Below are 16,442 nucleotides of genomic sequence, written 5' to 3'. Positions count from 1 at the left end.
GACTGGGATAGACCTTGGGAGGGATCAGTGGCTAACATAGTTAACCTCGCAGCCTCAACAAATGCCATATCTAGGCTGTGGAGGATTTCCCTTCTGGAGGAGAATTCTCCAGTGGCATGCAGCCCTCCTATTAGTATCTAGGATACTCCCCATCTCTTGACACACACGTGTTGCTGGAATAAAGGGGAGGTGGCTGGGTTGCGGCTGCATGCAGCTTTTCCTCAGCTGCCAAAACATCCCCTGGCTGCTCTGAGCGGCTGGACATAAAATAACAGGATAGTATTTTCTCCCTATTTTAAGAGGGGCCCAAATGAGCAATTGGTGCTTCCCTGGAGCTGGGAGCAGAGAGGTTGCTTAAAGCTATCTTCCTCTGCTGCGCATTGGATTATGCCAATCACAGTTTAGCCATACCGGAGAATCAAGCTACACTCACTAGTCCAGGTCAGAGTCAATTCCAGCGTTAATTACCTCACTGCAGAAGCATTTTTAGACCTCTCCTTTTCATGATGGATATTACAATCATCCATCTCAACTCAAGGAATTTAGATGTGCTGTGTTTTCAACAGCCAATCAGGATGGATTCATATTTATTTATTAAACTGGATAATTTAGAAAATAGTTGACTATATATGTGGGTTTAAGGATGATTCCTTATACTTTTGTGTATTACTTATAACAGTAAAAGGCTGTACAGTGAATACAGGGCTGGAACTTGCTTTTAGGCCCTGTAATTCATTACACCCTTCAAGCTATATTCGGCATTTTTATCTTCTCTAGTGATTTATAGCCTTGTATTCAGTTCATGAGCTTGAATTATCCTGCATATATCAAAATATCTGACACATGCACCAATATGTTTTGAGACCAACATAAGATCCCCATAATAAAAAATTCATTGATCAAAACTTATTGTAACTGGTAATGTGTCATTGGTAATTACTCCAATTTTTAATAAAATCCTAAGACTGCTGAAGTTCATGATATACTGAAATTTGATGGCATGAGGCATTTTAAAGAAAAAATGTTATGTATGGTTTTGATTTGAAAGTAGGAATGCTTAAGTTGCTATAACCCTGCTATTGGTTGCATTGTATCACAGTTAGAAAAATGAGCTCATGCCAATTTATATAGCACTTGGAATACTCTAGGAACATGAAATTTAGAAAATTAAGACGTCATTTGATCAGATCTAGTTAAGATGTATTGCATAATTTCATTTATTTACCTTTATGTCTTATGAAAATGGCATGATCGGGGATGGAATCTTATCTATATATACATTGAATTAAAGTTTTGGGGTCAGGTTATGCCACCCTTACTTACAATAAGCAGTACATTAGTCCATTAATACTCTCACTGATGTCAACAGGAACATAAAGTACATCTAAAATTAAATACAGTGATGAGTGCCTTAGAAATACCTACAAATATAAATAAATAGTAGCACTTCTTTCTGAAATCAAATGAAAATGAGGCTTTGTTGGAAATTGCTAACTATGTTTTAAAGAACAAGGAGCAAATTTTCTGCTCACGTAAATTGGCATAACTCTATTGTCTTCAGTGAATCTGTACCAGTTTATATACACACAGAATTTGGGTCCTAACTTTTATTACGAGATCGAGTCCCCTTATTTGTTTTTACATTAAACACAGAGCTATAGATAATTGTACCATATTTCTTCTAGAATGCTACTTTATAATAGTTTTGGGTGCTTCTTTCCTTGGGAGGAACTATTCCAGAGGAAGTGGGTAGAGGCAGGAATTGTTGGAGTAAAATACTAGGTTACCAGAAAATATCTGACATATTCAAATCATTAGGGTTATCTCTCTTCATATAAGAGCCTATTCATTCATGAATGGGATGAGGAGCTCTCTTGTGCATCAGTGAGAGAGAAACCAATTTCTGATTTTGGGTGCCTAATGGACACTCATCTATCATAGTGATGAGTGTGGTGAAGAAAGACAGAGAGAGAGAAAGAATTGGTACATTTGGGCATTTAGAAGGTCAGTATTTCGGCACGCAAAATGGACATTTACTTTCCTGAGTGCCCATCTGAGCATCTAGATTCGGATGTAGTATTTGGATGGATCCATGTGTTTTAAAGTATACTACATTTAGAGCAGATGTCAAGAAAATGTGTGGGTGTTTGTTGTTTTCTTTTTACAATGAATGAAAAGTTCTTTTGTTCTTCCAGCCAAAGTGGTCAAAGTGGAACTGGAGGTGAGTTTTATTTTTATTACATATATTTTTTTGGTTTGTGTTTTATTTAGTGCTTACCCACAGATGCAGACCTTTGTGATTTCCAGATAATGGGGTAATTACCCACAAGTATGCAAATATTATTTAGCAAGTGGTAAACTATGAGGCACAATGGTTTAATGCAGTTGTCTTTCACCTGTGGAAACTTGGATGAATCAGATACAACACCTTTCTTGGTCTCTTTCCCCCTTCTCCCCCACTCCAGCAACACAGAAGGAAATTCCCACCCAACTAAGTATTGTTCTCAGTTGACAGTCTGAGCAGAGAGGTCAGAGACTGATTAAAAGGACAGGAGTACTTGTGGCACCTTAGAGATTAACAAATTTATTAGAGCATAAGTTTTCATGGGCTACAGCCCACTTCATCGGATGCACAGAATGGAACATACAGTAAGAAGAAATATATATACATACAGATAAGTTGGAAGTTGCCATACAAACTGTGAGAGGCTAATTAGTTAAGATGAGCTATTATCAGCAGGAGAAAAAATCTTTTGTAGTGATAATCAAGATGGCCCATTTAGACAATTGACAAGAAGGTGTGACGATACTTAACATGGGGAAATAGATTCAATATGTGTAATGACCCAGCCACTCCCAGTCTCTATTCAAACCCAAGTTAATGGTATCTAGTTTGCATATTAATTCAAGCTCAGCAGTTTCTTGTTGGAGTCTGTTTTTGAAGCTTTTTTGTTGCAAAATTGCCACCCTTAAATCTTTTACTGAGTGGCCAGAGAGGTTGAAGTGTTCTCCTACCGGTTTTTGAATGTTATGATTCCTGATGTCAGATTTGTGTCCATTTATTCTTTTATGTAGAGACTGTCCGGTTTGGCCAATGTACATGGCAGAGGGGCATTGCTGGCATATGATGGCATATATCACATTGGTAAATGTGCAGGTGAACGAGCCCCTGATGACGTGGCTAATGTGATTAGGTCCTATGATGGTGTGACTTGAATAAATATGTGGGCAGAGTTGGCATCGGGCTTTGTTGCAAGGATAGGTTCCTGGGTTAGTGTTTTTGTTGTGTGGTGTGTGGTTGCTGGTGAGTATTTGCTTCAGCTTGGGGGGCTGTCTGTAAGCGAGGACTGGCCTGTCTCCCAAGATCTGTGAGAGTGATGGGTCGCCCTTCAGGATAGGTTGTAGATCCTTGATGATGCGTTGGAGAGGTTTTAGTTGCGGGCTGTCACTCTGAAACCTGACTGGACAGGGAGACTGAACTATCCTTTCACTCCATCAGGTGGTGTTCATAGACCAGGATTGAGGCATGGGGAGGGGGGGGAACGACACCAGTATGGAGAAGCTTGCATTGCTGCTGCCTCTGATTCACATCTTCTGTACATGAATAGAGGATGTCAATCTTTAAGAATGTCAGTCTGGCACCTTTATGTTCATCTGGCACCTTTCACCTGTACTAAAGTCACACACAAAAATAAAATTAAAAAGTTACAAACCCTGTTACTGAGTTGGTCAAATGCATAATAGCTCTCCAGTTTTCATCAATTACTTATTCGTTTTCAATGTTCAACTTATTATTATTGCCATTATTTTATTTACTTACTACCAGCCAGTCTCAAGCTGGTATAACTCAGAAGAGCTTCATTGACAAAAGGAGCTCTGCTAATTTACACCAGCTGAGGACCTAGTCCAGTACATTTAACATTACAAGTGCCTCAGAGAAGTAGCAGCCTATAGCAAACTAGTGGTTAATGTCCCACTGTAACAGAATCGGAGTATTCATGGGTTATTTCACTTTTCAATCTATTAAAGTGATGTTCCCACCTCCTCTTCCTGATGAAGAAATTTATGATGGAATTGATGACGAAGATGTTAATGCTAGGTAAGTGTTTATATCATTTATGATTGTTACCCATTTGAACTCAGTCCCATAGCTTTTTATTTTAAATTTGGGATAATCATTAACAAGTATTTGGCTAGCTCTTCAGTTGGTGTAAACATGAATGGTTCCATTGACTTCAGAAAGACACACAGAACTTGAATGACACCAAACTATTCCAGCAGCGAACAGAATCAAAAACAAGAAGGTATGAACTGAAGATAAGAACTGAGCTCTATGGTACTTCTGGAGAAAATTTTTTTAAACAATAGGATAATTAATATGTGGAATGGATTAATAAAGGCAGCAAAAGAAGCTGCATTCAAAACCCAACTGAACACAATGATCCTTAGAGGAAAGAGAAGAAAGGTACAGATGCTAGCTTGCTAAATGACAACATACAAACATTAAATGTGAATGACCTAAAAGAGATGGATCATTTTCTTCCAGTCCAGGATGTTACTTATTATAAATGCCTAAAACAGGGGATACTTTCTGACTCCTTCCACTTTCTGTCTCCTATACATTACACTGCACTGTTGGGAAGGTTTCCAGTGCAATGCAAAGTTGTTCTTAACACTTTCTACTTTGCTGTAAGTACACTGCAGTATGTCCGATCTTGTGTGCTTGTGCTATATAGGCCTCAGTCTGCAACCAACACCTCTCAAGCAGACCTTTGCAACTGCACTGAGCCAATTACAGGCTTGGGGCCTTAGACTCTGATCCTACAGCACATACCTAACTATACTCAAATGTCTAGTCTTACTGAGCTGCATAAGACTATGCAAAAGTTAGGCATGTGGTTATGTATTTCCAGGATCTGGGCCTTAGTTAGCCACTGGTTTATGCACGGCTGTTGTTCTAATAGCATTTTTAATTCTATATTTATTAGGTACGAACATTTTAGAAAATAAGTTAATAGGTGTCTATTCTCACTTCATGGTATGCCCCTAGTTCTCACTAAGGAGAATTACGTGCATTAACCAGGAGCTGAAAATGGCCAATTTAAGAGAGAATGTCCCATTCTGCATTGTGATAATTGCATGCATACTCCAAAGGTCTATATCACAGGATGAAGATAAGAATGACTTCCGGTCCTGGGGACTTTTGAAGATGTTAAAGGGAAAAGATGACAAAAAGAAAAGTGTACGAGAGAAAACAACCAAAGTCAATGAGGCAGAAGATAATGGAGGTTCCTTGTAAGAGTCTGCCATGAAAATACAGTGCACAACAACTAATGCTAACATAGTGTTGATCATGTGCTACTAACATGTTCTCACAGCAACTTAATCAGTCATGAATCAAACTGCACACAGATAAACAGACTTTGAAATAATATTGCTCTCCGTTACCTACTGCAGCATGTCCTTTCCCATGCTATGCTATCTTTATTAATGACAGAATGTATGAAGCACATACATTTGACTTCAGATTCAAAGAGAATAGATGTCCCAATCCAGCACAGCATGTACACACACTCTTAAGTTCTTCTCTATTCAGTAAAACATTGATTTCAATGGGACTTCAGCATGTGCTTAAAGTGAAGCATGTGCTTAAGTCCTTTGATGAATAGGGATGGACTGCTGAACTGGGTCAAAATGCTTACTAATTGATTTCTGCAAGCTTATAACATGAAATCATCCTATAATATGGTCTTAGAACTGTCCAGAGGGCATATTTTCAATTGTATAATATAAGCATTCTGTGTTAATAAAATGTTTTTATTTGCCCAAAGAACTCAATCACTAAATTAAAATATTATATTTGCTGTGAAAAACAGGGCTTTATTCATCAGAACATCCCAGCTACTTTGTGCCTTTCTGGTGACACGACTTTGTTATAAACTCAGCAGAAGTTACTTTTATTTGCATCACCAGCATGGCACTAACCAGCTGCTGTATACAGATGAATCTGGCCCAGGAGCCCAAAATATGGATAATATGCAAAACAGAAGAATTGCAAAGATGGTCTCCTCCTCTTACCAGATTCTCCTCCTATTCAAAAAACCTCTCCAATTCTTACAAGCAGTTCTCCATAATTTCTGATTCCAAAGACTCAATGAAGCCACAAATCACATGCTCTCTGTCTAAAAGAAGACTATGAAATATGGAGAAACATTAAAAAAAATCACAGCAGAACCCCTTTATTTGGTCTAATCCTGCTCCCATTGGCTTTGTCAACAATTACAGTTTCTGGGTTATCTCCCACAGTTGTCATACGACTCGCGCATCTCCTCCAGTGTTACCAGTGATGGAGAAATAGAGTAGAAATAGAGTACCCCAGTTCTGAACACGTTTACCTGGTACACTGGTAAAAACCACATGCCCGTTTCTAGTGTTGGCGGAGTGGCACAAATTTAACAATAGGTAATGTGCAGCACCAGTGTTGTGAATTGGCTATCACGGGTTTAAATAAGGAGAAAGTCTGTTCATTTGATTATAATTATTTAATGAAGCTTGCATTTTTTTCAGCATGAATCCTCCAGTAAAGATGTTTGGGAAAGGTAAGCAATAACCCAATGTAATTTGTTACTGTTTTATTTTTATATTAATTCTTGCAGCACAATGTAGTTCACACCAACACTGCTGCATATATTGTTCTGAATTGTGTTATTCACAGAAAAAAAAATATCAAAAATAAGAATCAGGATTTCCCATTGATTAAATTTTGAAATACCTTAGCTGACCTACAAATGTAATGTTGGGTCTGTAAAAGGCTGTGTACCTTTAATAAATTGTCAAGCTTTTTTGCTTATGAGTCATAGAATCATTGAAGTGTAGGACTGGAAGGGACCTCAAGAGGTCATCTAGTCCAGTCCCCTGCACTCAAGGCAGGACTAAGTATTATCTAGCCCATCCTTGACAGGTGTTTGACTAACCTGCACTTAAAATTCTCCAATGATGGAGATTCTGCAACCTCCCTAGGCAATTTATTCAAGTGTTTTTTGTAATGTCCAACCTAAACTGCCCTTGCTGCAATTTAAGCCCATTCCTTCTTGTCCTATCTTCAGAGGTTAAAGAGAACAATTTTTCTCTTCCGCATGTCTTATTTCATTCATCATACAGTATAAACAGTTGTAGTTAGAAAGAAATATTGAATGCATGGTTTTAAAAATGTGCAATTACACAGAAGTGATGAACAGTTTTGTTTTGTTTTTAAATAATGCACTCTCTTGTTAAGGCCACAAACACTGGTAAATATCAACCCAGCTATAGAATATTAAGCAAATTCTTAAGATTCTTGCTGCTGCTGCCTAAAACCAGAACTTAAGCCTACATTTCCTGTAATCACTTTTTTTAGACACTGACTGACTTGATATGTTGATCAACAACTAATGCCTTTCTGCAAACACAGAGGTCCAGCTTCAAAGTATAATTTTGGGGCCTGATTCTCACTTACGCTATGGCCTCTTCCCACTGCTCCAGCAGTGTAAAATATAAAGTAGTCATAAAGATAACATAAAATTGATTCATACCCAGTATAAGGCATCTTTATGTTACCAGTGTGGTATAAAATGGCCTTAGTGTCAATGAAAATCAAGCCAAAAATACGTACTTTGAGGTAGCACAGTGGGAAATGACCTAATTAAATTGAAGATTAAAGGCCACTGCATTAAACAACGTGTGCTAAAACTTGTTTAATCTTAAAAAGATTAAAGTGTTAGTGAATACTCATTGTTTATTATTAATTGTTTTATTCTGAAAAGACTGGCTGATTTTAGTGTAAATTTGTCCTGCATGGTGAGACAATCCACAATGAAAAGCTGCCTGTTAACTATAAAATATATGGATACACTTCATGCTGCAATGTATTGTCCTCTTGAACATACATTTTGTTACAGCTTGGGACTGTATCCACTTCCCAAAGACTGCATACTAATCTTTGTTTTGAACACTGCTGTTTCAGATGCAGGAGACAATGATGTTTATGATGATGTAGAATCATCTGAATTCCCTCCTCCACCAATAGAAATTGGGTAAGTGAAAATAAAAGTTATACTTGTGGGAAAAGATTATATATGGTGTGACACATTTTCAAAGTATTTGCTAATGGCAAATTGTTACATTACTCAGCTTGTGTATCTTGTTTGCTGTTGCCAGGTACTGTAGTTCTCGTTGCCTGGGAGTTGGCACTGTAAATTAAAAGTTCAAATCCTGCATTTGCAGTTAAAACAACAATGGAATTAGGCTGCTAGAGTAAATAGGCTTTGCAACATGCCCAGAATTTCAACAAATTCAGGCTCTGTTGGCCGAAAGGGAGAAATGAATTCCAGAGTCAAGGACTTCCTGCTGTAAATGCCCTGCCTTTAGTCTCTTTATTTAAACCTAGGGACTGATACCTTGTGTGCTATGGTTGATCTCAGCTGCTCCAGTATCATGTGAAGAGAGAAGGCAATCATAGAAGATTAGGGTTGGAAGAGACCTCAGGAGTTCATCTAGTCCAACTCCTCGCTCAAAGCAGGACCAACCCCAACTAAATCGTCCCAACCAGGGCTTTGTCAAGCTAGGCCTTAAAAACCTCTAAGGTTACATCCCTAATGTATCCAGGACCCAAACCACTTAGAGACTTATGTGTTACATTAACACCTGGTTTTGTACCTGGAGATGAACTGGCAATCAGGGCAGAGATGTATTATACTAATATTATGTATTTTGATGTATTATACACTGGGATCAAAGATGTATTACACTACTTGCTAAGAGGACCAGTAACTAAACAGGCTGTCATACACTTCCCTTGCTGACTTTTCATCATAGACTTCAGTACAGCCCCAGTAGAAAGCAGGTCAGTAACCCAATCTGGAGGTGACAAAGACACAGAACATTAGCAACATCCACATACAAAGGAAAGACCGGACCCACCATTTCTAGGCTATTTCAACAGCCTCCCTGTGTGAAAGGTTCGGTGGTTTTCAGCCCTAGAAAGATCAGAAAGACAGGAGGTGGAGTCAAAGCTCAACTTTCCAGAAGTGGAGGGATGGAGGGTGACAAAGGAATTCAGTCTCTGCCACAGACAGTCTGACAGCATCACAAGCATGGAAATAACAATGGCACTCTAGGTGGACCTTGTGTATATTTGTGTGGTGCAGATTCCCTGGAATAGTGAGGCCATGTATGGTCACATAGGCTTAAGGCTGCTACTCTGTGAGAGGCTAGAACTATCCAGGCAGCTCCACAATTCATCTAGATTACAAAACCTGTTGCACAACAAGCATACATGTTCCCCAGAAAACCACATCCTGCATAGGGTTCTAAAATGGTGTCATTTATCTAATCTATAGTATGTAGGTGAGAGGTATTTTTTTAATAGTTTTCTTATTTTGTGTGGGTAGTACTGTACATAAATAACAGTCAGAACTCACATACACCTAATAAACATAGAAAAGAAAATATTCCTACTTTTCTAGGCTTTTAAAAATCCAATTCATAGTGTGTAATGATTATCCATATTAGCACAGTAGATGTAAAAGAAATTGATCAAAGACAAATGAAGTGTAAATGCAAGTTTACTGAAGAGTCTGAAAGTGTATCACATCCTATCACATGTTACTAATTGTGTTTTGTCTCTAATCTGGTGTTTTAGATCATCATTAATGATGAAATCTCTGAGCCTCGGAAGGGGTAAATCAGATGAGAAAGACACACGAAAGCTTAAAAAGATGGAAAAAGAGGAGAAAGAGTTCAGAAAAAAGTTTAAAGTAAGTCTTATTTGAATACAATCTAAAAATGAAAATATTTGTATGATTTATTCTCTAATTTGTAAATTATCCATTGATTTCTTCTGCCACTGAAAGGTAAAGTACTCATTTTTGGAGATCACGTGATCAGCTTTAATGGAATAATATTTACTCCACTCAATATTTTAAACATAGCTTTAAAAATTCCAATCATCAGCATTGATTTCTCCCCCTAAATGTCAATCTTGCAAAACTTTACATAAGAAATCCTATCAATTTAAATGGAAATACTACAGCAAGTAAGTATATTATGCATGAACAAAGGTTTCAAGGACAAGGCTTATCTCAGTTAAGTCAATACTTGATTAACAATGAAATAAAAACAAATAAAATCAAAGCAGTTTTGAGTGAGTTGCACATAGACACAGAGTCAGTGAGTGCTTGTAATAATTGACAATTTACATCTTCGGAGTGCTGAGCAAAGTTAGATACTTGATCCTCACAACCACCTTTTGAAGTAGCAAAATATTACTATCCCCACTTCTTTAGATGATGGAACTGGCCCACAGAGGTGAATTCAGAGGTGCTGAGATCCTCAGTTTTCCTGAATTAATCAGGGGTTTATGGGCGCTCAGCACCCTAGAAATCATAAATGACTTGTCCAAGTCAGTGTGAAAACTCAGATTAGAACTCAGAAGATTCTGTACCCAACTCCTCAGTCAAGGAATTGCCCTACTTCAGACTTTGGCCTTCATCTATCTGACACTCTTTTTGGTAAAGTTAAATTAAACTGCAGATGTTAGAGTAACATAAAATCTATATATCTTTTAGTTGTGTGTTCCTTTGGCAACGTTAGCTCTTTCAAATGACAGTTTAGGAACAAAAGTTAGTGCAATGATGTAGACTTATTTATATTCAGACCCACTGGATAAGGGCAGCAATTTTCAATGGTGCTTAACCCTGTCTGGCTGCCATTTGAAATCAATGGCAAACTTAGGCCAACGCTCAGCACCTTAGAAGTATAGTAATTTGTACAAGATTAATTTACACTGTGAGGGCTTCTGCCTTATGTCTAGTATCAGGAGGTAGCCACGTTAGTCAGTATCCACAAAATGATACATCTGAAGAAGTGAGTTTTTTACCCACGAAAGTTTATGTCCAAATAAATCTGTTAGTCTTTAAGGTGCCCTCAGACTCCTTGTTGTTTTGGCCTTATGTCTGACACTACCACAGTAGGCACAAATTAGTAATAATAGTACAATTCACACAGACTCATCATTTATTGTATCATTTTAATTAAAGGATTTTTTTTGCTTTGTGGTACACAAAACATTAAACAGCTGCTGCCATTAATAACTGAAATAGGATTTAGGCATTTAATCAATCTCAAAAACTATATGATGCTGATAAGCTGCAAAGTAATAAAGATCGTTCCTCTTACACAATAAAAGCACAAGAATGGCTATATTGGGTCAGACCAATCGTCCATCTAGCCCTGAAAGCTGTCTTCCGACACCAACCAGTGCTAGATGCTTCAGAGGGAATGAATAGAACAGGGCAGTTATCGAATGCTCCATCCCCTGTTGCCCAGTTCCAGCTTCTGGCAATCAGAGCTTTAGGGACACCCAAAGCATAGAGTTGCCTCACTGACCATCTTGGCTAATAGCCATTGATGGGCCTATCCTCCACGAATTTATCTAATTCTTTTTTGAACCCAGTCTTACTTTTGGCCTTCACAATATCCCCTGGCAATGAATTCCATGGGCTGACTGTGCATTATGTGAAGAAGTACTTCCTTATGTTTGTTTTAAACTTGCTGCCTATTAATTCCATTGGGGGACCGCTGGTTCTTGTCTAATGTGAAGGAGTAAATAACACCTCCTTATTCACTTCCTGCACACCAGTCATGATTTTATACACGTCTCTCATCTCCTCCCTTAGTCGTCTCTTTTATAAATTGAACAGTCCCAGTCTTTTTTCATCTCTCCTCATAGGGAAGCTGTTCCATACCCAGAAACATTTTTGTTGCCCTTTCTGTACCTTTTCCAGTTCTAATATATCTTTTTTTTGAGATATGGCAACCAGGACTACATGCAGTATTGAAGATGTGGGCGTACCATGGGTTTATATAGTGACATTATGACATTTTCTGTCTTATTATCTATCCCTTTCCTAATGGTTCCTAACACTCTGTTAGCTTTTTTGACTGCCTCTGCACCTGGAGGAAATGTTTTCAGAGAACAATCTACAATGACTCCAAGATCTCTTTCTTGTCGGATAACAGCTAATTTAGACCCTATCGTTTTGTATGGTATAGTTGGGATTATGATTTCCAGTGTGCATTACTATGCATTTATCAATAAAGAATTTCCTCTGCCAGTTTCTTGCCCTGTCTCCCAGTTTGTGAGATCCATTTGTAACTCTTCACAGTCAGCTTTAGGCTTAACAATCTTGAGTAATTTTCTGTCATCTGCAAACTTTGAAACCTGAGTTTACCCCTTTTTCCAGATCATTTATGAATATAATGAACAGCACTGGTCCCAGTGGGGACCCCACTATTTACCTCTCTCCACTGTGAAAATTGACCATTTATTCCGACTCTTTTTGTTTCCTGTCTTTTAACCAGTTACTGATCCATGAGAGGACCTTCCCTCTTATCCCATGTCTGCTTACTTTGCTTAACAGTCTTTGGTGAAGGACCTTGTCAAAGACTTTCTGAAAGTCCAAGTGCACTGTATCCACTGGATCACCCTTGTCCACATGTTTGTTGATCCATCAAAGAATTCTACAAATTGATGAGGCATGATTTCCCTTTACAAAATCCGTGTTGACTCTTCCCCAACATATTGTGTTCATCCATGCGTCTGATAATTCTGTTCTTTACTATAGTTTCAATCAGTTTGCCTGGTACTGAAGTGAGACTTACTGACCTGTAATTGCCAGGATTGCCTCTGGAGCCTTTAAAAAAAAAAGCAGCATTACATTAGCTATAAACCATAGAATAATGTTTGCCTCCCTTGGGACAGTTTGAAAGTGCTTTGTTTCCTCTGTCTCAGTAGATCCAGTGTTTCACACACTTGGGACATGGATACAAACTGAATAAAAGTGGCGCTTTGGTTGACAGTCTCAACACAGTGGCCAAGGACTGAACGATCTGTGCTCTGGCTTTTAGCCCTGGTCTACACTAGGACTTTAGGTCGAATTTAGCAGCATTAAATCGATGTAAACCTGCACCTGTCCACACGATGAAGCCCTTTATTTCGACTTAAAGGGCTCTTAAAATCGATTTCCTTACTCCACCCCTGACAAGTGGATTAGCGCTTAAATCGGCCTTGCCGGGTCGAATTTGGGGTACTGTGTACACAATTCGACGGTATTGGCCTCCGGGAGCTATCCCAGAGTGCTCCATTGTGACTGCTCTGGACAGCACTCTCAACTCAGATGCACGATTGTTTGCCGTTGCTCTGACGCAGGGAGGGGCGACTGACGACACAGCTTACAGGGTGGGCTTACAGGAAGCTAAAATCAACAAAGGGGGTGGCTTTACATCAAGGAGTATTTCAGGCAGGACTTCACGGAGGGTTCCAATAAGAAATGGTGCACCTAAGTTATTGTTCTTATTGGAACAAGGAGGTTAGTCTGGCTTCTGATTGATACATGGCTAGATTTACCTTGCTGCACCTTCTCTGTGAGTGACTGCAGTGTGACCTAGAGGAATGAGTCCCCTAGACGGGGGGCGGGAAGGGGGGGTTGCAAATGAGTACAAAACAAATCTGGTCTATTTCTTGTTTTGATACACTCCATCTATCTTTTACATCTTTGGCTGGCAGCAGATGGTGCAGAAGGACTGCATGCCATCTACATCTCATGGCTGCTCGGCAGAAGATGGTACAATAGGACTGCTAGCCATCCTCATCTCTTGCCTGCCCGGCAGAAGACGATGCAATAGGACTGCTAGCAATCCGTATCAACTGCCTGCTCACCATAAGATGGTTCAATAGGACTGACTGCAGGACTAAAGAGAATGACTTGATCAGGTCACTCCAAATTTAGTCCCTGTGCCCATGTCTGCCCAGGCGCTCCTGATCGACCTCATACAGGCGACCAGGAGCACGTCGGACATGATGATGACAGCTACCAGTCCTATTGCACCATCTGCTGCCACAAGGCAATGGGTTGCTGCTGCTGTGTAGCAATGCAGTACCGTGTCTGCCAGCACCCAGGAGACATACAGTGACAGTGAGCTGAGCGGGCTCCATGCTTCCCTGGTATGGCATCTGCACAGGTAACTCAGGAAAAAAGGCACGAAACGATTGTCTGCCCTTGCTTTCATGGAGGGAGGGAACAGGGGCCTGACAATATGTACCCAGAACCACCCGTGACAATGTTTTAGCCCCATCAGGCATTGGGATCTCAACCCAGAATTCCAATGGGCAGCGGAGACTGCGGGAACTGTGGGATAGCTACCCACAGTGCAACACTCCGAAAGTCGACTCTAGCCTCGGTACTGTGGAAGCACTCCGCCGAGTTAATGCACTTAGAGCATTTTCTGTGGGGGGACACACACTCGAATATATAAAACCGATTTCTAAAAAACTGACTTCTATAAATTCGACCTAATTTCGTAGTGTAGACATACCCTTAGAGTGATTCATCCAGCTCAGAGCGGCAGCATATTGGGAAACAGTGAAGGGAAGTCTGCGTTGCCGCTGCCTGTGCTGTACCCTGTTTGTTTGATGGAAAGATGGTTTCACTCTCTGCCTGTGCCAGTTCCGCGACCTTCGCTAACACCAAAATTCCTCTACAAAAATTTAGAAATCAGTAAAATTATTCAAATGCAGCTGAATAATTGTGTGAAAGGACTAGCCTATAGGGAAAGAAGTGATTTTATTATGTATGTCTCATGTCAATAAGAGTTTGTCATTTGTGATTTTTTGACTGACATGGCCAATTTTATCTTTTGGTAGTTCTGTCTATAATACATCATGTGTATAATGTATGATAAGTTTATTACTAGAATAAAATATACAGCATCCCGTTCATTCACACCAAGGGCTGACTTTCAAACACTTTGAAACGCAGTTGCATTCTCTATTTGTACCAGGAAATTGGGTACTTGCATAGCAAATGGCATTGCAGATGACATCAATTTGCTATCCCATACCCATAGAGACGTGCAAGCCAAAATCAAATGATCCAGATTAGTAGGATTAAAAATCAGCACCAAGAAAACTAAAACCATGAGAATTAACCCACAACAAGAAACACCAATAACCTTTTCTGGGACTGACGTAAAAAAGATCCAATATTTTACATATTTTGGCAGGATTGTAAATGTCACAGGTAGAACAGACATTAAAGCCAGAATATCAAAAGACAGACATGCCTTTGTAGTGCTCAAGTTGATCTGGAGAAACATAAATTTTGCCCTCCAGATTAAATTTCAAATATTTAACACTATTGTCAACTCAATATTACTATATTGCACTGAAACTTGGAGACTTATTAAGACCTTCCTATCTAAACTCTAAGTTTTCATAAACAGCTACCTTAGAAAAATCCTCAATATCAGATGGCCAGTAAAAAAACACAAATGAAGAACTCTGGGGGACAAAACAGAAACCGATAGGACAGGAAATTATGGAACAAAAATGGAGATAGCTCGGACATACGTGGAGGAAAGACCTGAATAACGTAAGACAGACATAGGACTGGAACAGACCCAGGGCAACAAGCAATGAGGGAGACCAAGAATAACATGGAAGCACACAACAGAAGCAGAACTGAAAGCCATCAAAATAATATGGGAAGAAGCTAAGACTGCAGCAGCAGGAGATCAGCAAAGATGGAAGGCCCTATGTTCTGCATGGAATAAAGAGGCATAAGAGATGTGCAGTCAAAAGTATAGATACCATAATAGCGCACACAATTACTTGCCTAAGTTTCTGAAAACCAGACCATAAGTGTTAAGAAACTGTAACACAATGTATAAGAGACTATAAACCTCGTGTAATGTTTGCATCTTGCATCTCTTTATTTTGTTTTTGCAGTTTGAAGGTGAAATTAGAGTTCTTTATTCCACTATGATTATCGCAGATCTGCCGTCTAAAAAATGGGGAGCAAAAGACTTACCAGTGAAACCAGGGGAGTCAGTTGAAGTTATACAACTCATAGATGATGCCAAGGTCCTGTGTAGGAACGAAGAAGGGAAATGTAAGTTATATAACACATGGTACAACATGACACATATTGTGGAACAAACTGGCAAGTAGAGAATAATAATTTACTGCACAACATCACTCATGAAACAAGAAGAACCACAACCTTGTTATGATCAAGCATTGACTGATGATCGCTTTTTCTGGTTGCTTTATGTCTGACAGCATATAGATTATTTGTTGTTATTATTTTGTTATTACTTACAGTAGTGCCTACACAAATGCATGATAAGAGACTGTGCTTGTCCTAAAAAGCTTACCAGCTAAATAGACAAGACAGATCAGGGTGAGAGAAAGGCAGCATTATTATTTAATTAAATATTAGTTTGCATTTCCCAAGATTAACAGGTTTTGTCTGCTGCTCAGATCACTCTATTCGTCATATAGAGTACAACTAAAATTTCAGATAGAATTTAATGAAGCAGTAGGGGCCAAATTCACCCTCCCTGCA

General features: G+C 39.1%; 1 protein-coding gene across 2 annotated transcripts in view; it reads left to right on the top strand.

Moving 5' to 3' along the window:
* Window positions 1-16,442, top strand: part of FYB1 (FYN binding protein 1) — a 124,490-nt gene that overhangs the window by 95,871 nt on the left and 12,177 nt on the right. Inside the window, exons 10-16 of one of the 2 annotated variants that reach the window (XM_084629146.1) lie at window positions 2,196-2,221; window positions 4,030-4,099; window positions 5,155-5,295; window positions 6,568-6,599; window positions 8,003-8,072; window positions 9,680-9,794; window positions 15,824-15,986. In XM_084629146.1, coding sequence (XP_084485272.1) covers window positions 2,196-2,221; window positions 4,030-4,099; window positions 5,155-5,295; window positions 6,568-6,599; window positions 8,003-8,072; window positions 9,680-9,794; window positions 15,824-15,986 — 617 coding nt within the window. The remainder of the gene's footprint in view (window positions 1-2,195; window positions 2,222-4,029; window positions 4,100-5,154; window positions 5,296-6,567; window positions 6,600-8,002; window positions 8,073-9,679; window positions 9,795-15,823; window positions 15,987-16,442) is intronic. The other variant, XM_084629147.1, reaches the window with a different exon arrangement.

This window comes from Lepidochelys olivacea (assembly GCF_965140295.1).
Source record: "Lepidochelys olivacea isolate rLepOli2 genome assembly, chromosome: 5".
NCBI lineage: Eukaryota > Metazoa > Chordata > Testudines > Cheloniidae > Lepidochelys > Lepidochelys olivacea.
Note: the sequence above shows the minus strand (reverse complement) of the source record. Positions and strands in the feature narration are given on the sequence as shown.